The sequence below is a fragment of the Rhamphochromis sp. 'chilingali' genome (assembly GCF_963969265.1).
Source record: "Rhamphochromis sp. 'chilingali' genome assembly, chromosome: 13".
In the NCBI taxonomy this organism is placed as follows: Eukaryota; Metazoa; Chordata; class Actinopteri; order Cichliformes; family Cichlidae; genus Rhamphochromis; species Rhamphochromis sp. 'chilingali'.
Window position 1 is genome coordinate 3893592 of NC_137940.1, and position 8315 is coordinate 3901906.

At 38.1% G+C, this 8315-nt stretch overlaps 1 protein-coding gene across 1 annotated transcript; it reads right to left on the reverse strand.

Annotated features, from left to right (window-relative positions):
- Positions 1–2853: 2853 nt before the first annotated feature.
- Positions 2854–5185, reverse strand: LOC308408412 (signal-regulatory protein beta-2-like; the record flags this gene model as incomplete). Its single annotated transcript, XM_080900632.1, has 6 exons — positions 2854–3621; positions 3699–3742; positions 3820–3942; positions 4054–4401; positions 4672–5001; positions 5089–5185. The coding sequence occupies 6 exons, from the start codon at positions 5183–5185 to the stop codon at positions 3496–3498; spliced, it is 1068 nt and encodes a 355-aa protein (XP_080756758.1). The 3' UTR covers positions 2854–3495.
- Between the last annotated feature and the right edge of the window lie 3130 nt (positions 5186–8315).

The window sequence follows — 8315 nt, forward strand, 5'->3', positions numbered from 1 at the left end:
CCCTCGTCCTCTTGATTTGTCTTCAAAATGGTCAGGTTGGTAAAGTGTTTATTGTGATTTACCTTCAATCTGGAGTTATTAAACTCAGGCGCAAACTCAGGTGTTGCAGATTCCCTTATTGTCCAAATTACTTTCAGAGTGTCCCCGGCACGCTGCTTGTACCAGTGGACTTCTTTACGAATGGTCTCAATCACAGGCAGTTGACATGGGATGGTTACAGTTTCCCCAAGTTGAACTGAAGTTACTGGAACAAGTGTATCTAATTTCATAGAAAACACACAGAAATCTAAAACATTAATTCACAATGACACAGGAAAACCACCAAGCAAACAGCATGTATTCAAAACGAAATCAGAAAAAGCACTTACATCCTTGATGGAGAAGAAGGAGCGTAACCCATAACACGATCATCTTGACATGTCTTTTGTTATGGACTTGTAGGTATCTCACTGTTTGTAGGAGGTACTTGGACCTTTTATGTCAAACTGTTACACCGATCTGATTGGCTGATTGGTTATCACAGAATATATAGATCAGAATCAGAGAATGAAGTGAACTTCCTGTCACTTTGTTTCATCCAGGTCTTTTAGGAGTAAAGCGTCTGTTGCTTAGCCATTTCGTCACTCATTTTAAGTATAATACAAGGCATTTTTAAAGTTTTTCCAGCAAGTTCTCCAATGATTAATTTGTCATTTGTTTCTACCTTCTGGCAATAATTCATTTCAGAATTTCTAAATAGACTTCTTGAGCTTCTTTCTACTTTAAAATGTTTAAAATGTTTATCTAGGTATGTAAGTGGATTCAAGTCCTATCTGGGGACATCTTAAAGCTTTGCTTTGACCCAGTACATGTTTTTATTTTCGCTTCCTGCCTGGTTAGGTTTAGGCAGTAAAACTAGGTTAGGTTCTGCATCTGAACAGACCATTTTACACCACTAAAATGTTTTAGAAAGCTGTTTCTTATGTTAGCTGAGTTATTGTGCACTACACTATCAAAAAGCAAATGCATTTATTTTTATAGCAGTTATAGGTCCCTTTATCTGGCAGCATGGTGATGTGGTAGTCAGCGCTTTTACCTCACAACAAGAAGGTTCTAGGTTTGACTTGAGACCGAGGCCTTTCTATGTAGAGTTTGCATGTCCTCTCCGATTACACCTTACTTTCATTGTCTTAGTGGAAGTAAACAGATGGACATATCTTCCCCAGCAAACATTTTGTTCCATTTACAACAAAAAAATAAAGCAAAGTGTCAGATATCCAGTGATATGGCCCACAAATAACTACATTTACCAAATGTTAGGGAAACCTTTTTTAGGCAATTTAAAAAAATAGCTGATGGATCAGATTTTTTGTAGGTCAAGCTCTAATAATGTTATGCTTGCTCCATGCAAGGCTGTATAGCTCCAAGTTTTACGTTATAAGTAGCAACTGCTAAGATTGTGAGTGCCAAAACTGATTAAAGGAGCATTTCCAAAGGAAGTGACAGGTGACAATGTAGAGCAGCGACCATAAAAAATCTATAAAATTTGCATTTCAACATTTCAGGTGGCTGCAGCTGAAATATTTGTTGGTTACATGAAGGTAGTGGGTCTAATGTTAATCTCTCGCAAATTCAAGTAGGTGATTACAATGAGATTGAAGAATGCCATTGATTGATATGTGAGAGGGTGGTAAATGATATGTGAGAGGGTTACCTAGCTAATCGTAACTCGGATTGTCCCCTAGTATGTTTTCACAAAAAAAACCCCCAAAACAGCTATGAAAAAGGTGTGATTTTGCACTCTCTTATTATCTTATATATATATTGGTCAGCAAACTCAGTGTTGGTTCCATTTCTGTTTGTCTTCTACATACTTCAAAACAATTCTAGGTCATTTTCCCTATAGACGATCCTGCAGTGCTGTATAACTGACAGCCAGGTGGAGGAATGCCGAACATTAGAGGAATATTTTGGGGTGTGCCTTGAGAGAAATCATCTAATTCTACACAGGGATAAAATCAAAGGATTAATGTTCAACTTCAAAGAGAAGAGTACTATTATAAAGCCCTTGTCATCCTGGAACAGGATGCTGATGTCAGGGAGGAGTCCTCACCTGAATGTCCACTTCAACAACGAACTGAACTGGAAGACCAATGGAGAGGGTAAATTTAAAAAAAAAAAAAGGTAATGAGTGGACTGCATTTTATGTAATTGTAGGATTTACTGTATCAAAAACCTAAAACTGGTCTGCCTGAAATACTTTGCGACATTTTTCATTTCTGTCGTTTCTGCTTTTTATTGCACTTGATCAAAATATTAAAATACTCGAAATCTTGTCATTTGATCTTTTTCCTTACAAAGGACAGTTACAAACTCTACATTATCAGAGACAACCCACCCAGTCTGCTTGTCAGTTATTTAAGCGGTAAGATACAGTTGCACCAGTAATGGTTGTGGTCACACTCTCTATCCTCTACGCTTACTTCAGAGCGCCACTCTCACTGTGTCACAAAACACACACCGATCTGGAGGTGTCACATAAACACACTGACCTGAAAGCTTCTTCCTCAACAGAGATATATGTGCCAAAGTGACAGAAAACCCAAAAAGCAAATAAAATGCTGCATCTCAAATTCAAGACTGAAATATTTGTACAGACAGTAGAAAGATTTAGGTAATAAAACAAAAATATTTAAGAATCAATCAAGCAAGGCTTTATTCGCCACGTGCAGGTTCCCCTGCAGTGAAATAGGACCCCCGCCCCCCGACCACACACAACACAGACATCACATGGGGATATGGGGATACAGGTCGGAGATCGGTAGCGTTACAGAAAAAAAACCCACTGAAATATACACTACAATGGGAAAGTACAAGAGGAAAAAAGAGACTTCTACTCATGCTGGGCTCCTGGGAGGACAGCATGAAAGTCATTAAAAATCCATGCTGCACAATCATTTCACCCTGGAAAAAGAACAATTCAAAGAAATAATTAAAGCCAGCACTCCTGGCTAAAAAAAATCTTACATTTTTCAAAATCTGTTGAAAAATGTTGGAATATATTGTTAAAGAAAAGCATACCATTACAACGTTGCACTAGTTTCACTTTACCTGATGTTAATGACATAAATTCAAACATATCAGGTTTTCCAGTTGAACTCGCCTTTTCCAGTCACTTTTTATTTTTAACAGAATGGGAAGACAGTAGGGGAATGATGCGAGCATCCATGTGGTATGCACTTTAACTACTTTGACTTTTCAGTCATGGTGTAATCAGCTTCAGTAATGTCTGTTTTGCACTGATTTCTTAAGTACTGGTTTCAATATAGACTTAAATGAAATGAGAAAAAAGAAATAAAAACTCATCATAAGACTGCACTAGAAATGTTGCAGTATGCATGCGGTCACATTTTTATAGATAGAGGTATAGAACAGCAACACATTATAGCTCATTCGCTTTAAGCAAATATCCACAATGTTATATGACATAAAGGGATGATGGGGTGGTAAACAGATCTAATCCAGTCCAAAAGCCTTGACAGCCATGTAGATCTGCTGCCGCTTCACTGCATCCTGTCTTTTGTATTTGTCAGCCTTCATCATCGTAAACACAACAGCAGAAAACGTCAATGTGTCCTTTTTCTGGGAAAATACAATACAAAAATATTATAAACATTAAAACTTGAAAATCTAACACACTCTACCATTAGGTACTTTACCTGTTGGCTTTTCAAATCACCAAAGTTTTTCTCCAGGACAGCAGCTTGAATATAGGACATATAAGTAATTAATGCAAATGTAAGATTCATAACATCTAGAACTCTGAATAACTCCAACTACCTTTGCAATAATCACTGTTGGTTTTCTTGATTGTGTAAGCGAGGACAGCAATAACAATCAGAACCAGTACAGGACACAGCAGAAAAATAACTGTTGTGGCACTCTGTGACCACACGCTGCACCCTGGGACAATATTAAAAATAAATATATGACAAAATTAAAGTTACACAATCACTTATTTTTCTGATTTTCTAAACAATAGACAGAAAGAGAAGCTGAGAGAGAAACTGGTACCTTGAATGTCCAGTTTAGTTCCTTTTCCATACAATATCTCCCCACATGTGGCAACAGCACAGTAGTAAGTCCCAGCATCAGAGGAGCTGATGTTCTTAGAGAAGCGATACGCACAGCTCTTTTCAGTCTCTGATCTTTTCTCACATTCATGATGTCCGTTTCCATTAGTATAGATAATACTAGGATGAGATCTATGTGATCCTTCTTTGAACCAGAATACCTCAAGACCCCCTGGACATGTCTTATTAACTGAGCTGGAGAGAACTGAACATTGGAGAGTCACTGAGTCTCCTAGACGGGTGGTCTTCTCCTGAACAACGGTATAGTTTGATATCCTCTGGGTGTTTCCTTTGGAATATGAAACCGCATTAACAAATGATACTACAAAGAAAATTTGTATATATATATATATATTTCAAATATAACTTTAGCTGTAACATTCAGTCTAACGATTACAATGAATATATTTAGATGCATTTGGATTTATACAGAAATTTGAGAAATATAGATGATGTCCAACTGGGAAAGAAAAATCTTACTTAGAGATAACATTTCTTAACATTTATAAAGTGCATTTATAACATCTTAAAATTGCATGAAAGGAAATCACATTATTACCTTTTACTAACAAATATGTCCCCATCCATGTAGTATCTTGGAGCCACTCTGTGAACCCACAGTGATAGATTCCCTCATCCTCTTGATTTGTTCTCAAAATCGTCAGGTTGCTAACATTTTTATCATAATCAGCCTCCCATCTTGAGTTATCAAATTCAGGTGCAAACCTAGGTGTTGCAGATTCCTTTAGTGTCCATATTATTTTCAGAGTGTCTCCAAGACTCTGCTTATACCAGTGGATGTCTCTGCGGCCAGTCTCAGTCTTGGGTAGAACACATGTGAAGGTTACAGGTCCCCCGAGGTGAGCTGTAGTTACTGGAACGAGTGCAGCTAAATAGAAAACGAAAATCTAAAAGTCAGACAAAGCAATGCAGGGAACAGCTTACATGTGTGGGAAAAATTTGTATAAACACTTACATCCTCGATTAACAAAGAGCAGTGCAATCCATAATCTGATCATCTTGTAAAGGCCTTGTGTTATGGACTTAGGTGCTTGACTGACTGTGGGAGGCATTGAAACATGGGCCCTTTATGTCACCCTTCAAATAGATCTGATTGGTTATCTCTGAATACAGATTCAAGAGCTCTCCCTCTTACATTGGTTGCATCCACGTATTTGAAGAGCAAATTAAATGTTTCTCATTCAGTCACTCATTTAAATTATAATCTAATTCATTTTCTATTGAATGTTGTGTTTCATCATTGTTCCATTTCTGCTTGGTTAGCTTTAGCCAGTAAAACCAAGTTAGATGCTGGATTTAAACAGAGCATTTTAAACTTAAAACCCCTCAGAAAGTTCTGTTTTTTATGTTACCTGAGTTACTGTGCGCTGAAGACACAAGCAAAGATTTTATATGCATTTATTCATACAGATGTCAGAGGTTGCTTACTTTACAATTGGTCAATCACATATTGCACAAATTATTCTTTTTGTGAAGTCCCACAGCTAGACTGTATTCTTTGTAATTCTGTGAAAATATGAAAACAAATGCATAGATCTTTTTTTATTAATCATATTAGATCACATAACTCCATCTTACTAATCAGTCTAAAGTCTTCAGATGTTGGGTACTTTGGTGATTAGTACTTCTGCCTGACATGAAATAGGTTTTGGGTTTCAAATATAGGTTGGGGCCTATATCTGCATGCCCTCTCTGGATACTCTTGCTTCATCCTCCAATCCAAAGACATGAATGGTGTTAGGTTAATTGGTCATTCTAAATTCAGTAACACGTGTCAGTGTGATAATGAGTGGTTGTCTCCCTGTCACCCATGTAAAAGGCTGTGTCCCAATTAAGAGACTGCATGCTTTAAGTACGCATTTTAAGTGCGGTTACATCACCACCACGCGACGACGGCTGTCCCAATTCGAAGTGTACTTCAAATGCATACTCCAAATGCGCCGTCGATTTCCCCAAATTTCAAGCGTGGTCCGGTGCACGCTTCGTAGTCCCATATATCCCACAATTCATAGCGCGGCGGTGGGTGTGGATAATTTTGCCGCAAAATACGGCAGAAGGGAGCGGCCGAAGAGGTTGGTTTTTTTTTTCAAAACTTTATTGAAATTATAAAGCGAACAGTCAGTCATTCCAGTTCAATTTGTACAGTAGACATACAAGGCAAATAAGAGTAACAATATACAGTACAATGAAATAAGAAGGATAAATAAATAAAGGATAAAAAAGAAAAAAAGAAAAAAAAGGGGGGGGAATGTGACAGACTTTATAACAACTTTGTATTTGAAAGTTGTGACAGCTCATTCGTTACACATTTCTGAATGAATTTCAATCGAGGATAAACCTTTTATATTGGAAGTTAATTTAAGAGAGTTCGAGTAATATTCAATTTCAATCAAAAACAAATTAAATGATGGGGTTGAGTCTTGAAATTGACATGTATGTATATGGAATTTCCCTAATAAGATGGAGCGGCCGAAGAGTGAACTGTCAAAAGTACTGAATATGACGTCACTTATTTATGTGCGAATGTTTAATTATTAAAGTCAGTCATATATCCACAAACACAACAAGCTGAAAGTCAGTGATATGTGTGTATATATATATATCATAATAATCTGACAATAATATAATATTGGCCATATTATATTTACATTACCACAGTGAGATTGCTTTAGTCTCGTGAACAACATTAACTAATTGTTATTTACTAACTAATCTTAAATGACTGTTCAGCACAGAAATGAAGCCCAACAATCATGTTTTACAGTCCTGTGGTCTCAGCCTCAGATACTCAACTAATCAAAGTGATGTCATGACAAAAATGAATGACTTACAAAACATTTTTCACTTCCGCACTTCTCGTACTTATAGTACGCACTGTACGTAGTACGCGTAGTGCGCGTACTTCAAGCGTGCAGACCCTGAATTGGGACACAGCTAAAAACTGGCAACCTCTCCAGGGTTTACTCCACCACTTGCCCTGTGACAGCCAGCCTCCTGTCACCCTGAAGTAACTAAGTGGAAGAAAACGGATTGATGGATCTTAAAAAGGCTAATTTCATAATCTTGTTTATTTGTAGCAAAATCAAACAGGGTGTTTTTTGTCCATTCTGAGGTGCCTTCTGACCTCAGTTACTCCTCCTGTCTCGGTCACGCCCTTTTCGCCGCCCGATCATCCGTGTTGGTCCATCACTGTCCTGCACAGTGTGAATGCAAAGTTATCAAGGTCAGCATTCTTTCGCTCGGCCTTACTTTTCATTCGGGCTTGGCGGGCGTCTCGTCACAGCTCTGTCAGCTGAAGCTGTCTGAGAATTTTCCCCCGTGTAGTGAAACGGGCCTTAGGTTTAGTGCTCTCCGTCTCGGCTGCATGAGATCACATTCCTGCAGCTCTGTTGACATTCTCAGGTCGTTGTTGTGGGTCCAGCTGTTGCAGCATTTGGTCAGTGTCACGTATGGGGGAGAGCAGGAGTCCAGTCAGCCTCGGCTTTCAGGGCCGGCAAAGCAGCCTGTAATTAAATATGTATAGAAAAAACAGAAACAAACAAAAAACAAAAACAAGAACAAACGAACAGGAAAATGATGTTGTGTTGGCTGTGTTATTCAGAGGGGAGACAACGGGGCCAGGCCCTGTGTCAGCCTTCTCTCCCCCTTTTTTTGTTTTTTCTCTCCCGATATAATCAACTCCTAACCCACCAAGTTGACAGGACAACATGCACCTGTTAAAATTCTTAAGATCATGTTTAAAAGCCCAAAAGGAAATTTTCTTTCATTCAGTAATCACTTTTATTAATCAATCAGCAGAAAACATGTCACAATTTGAATCTTTTAACCCCTAAATTTGTCATTTCTTCACTGGTTGGTCAGACCAGTGTCTTTTTCTTTGAAGTTAAATTGTTGTCCTGCAACCCAGAGAGTTTATTTGTCAGTAATGTATTTATCCTTTAACAACAGATGTATGTTTAGTTTCGCTGCTTTAGCCTTGCTGGAAAATCTTCACGTGTTCATGAGTGTAAGCTGTTTCTTCATTGCGTGTATGTGCATTTGTAGGCAAGCAGGTTAATTTTATCTTTTCTCAAACTAGGCGTTACCTTAAAAGGAGCCTTTCTCTCAGATTTCTCTGCTTGTGTGTTTTTGTTTCACCTTTTTGTTGTGATGCTCCGGACGCCTTCCCAACCTCCACAAGTC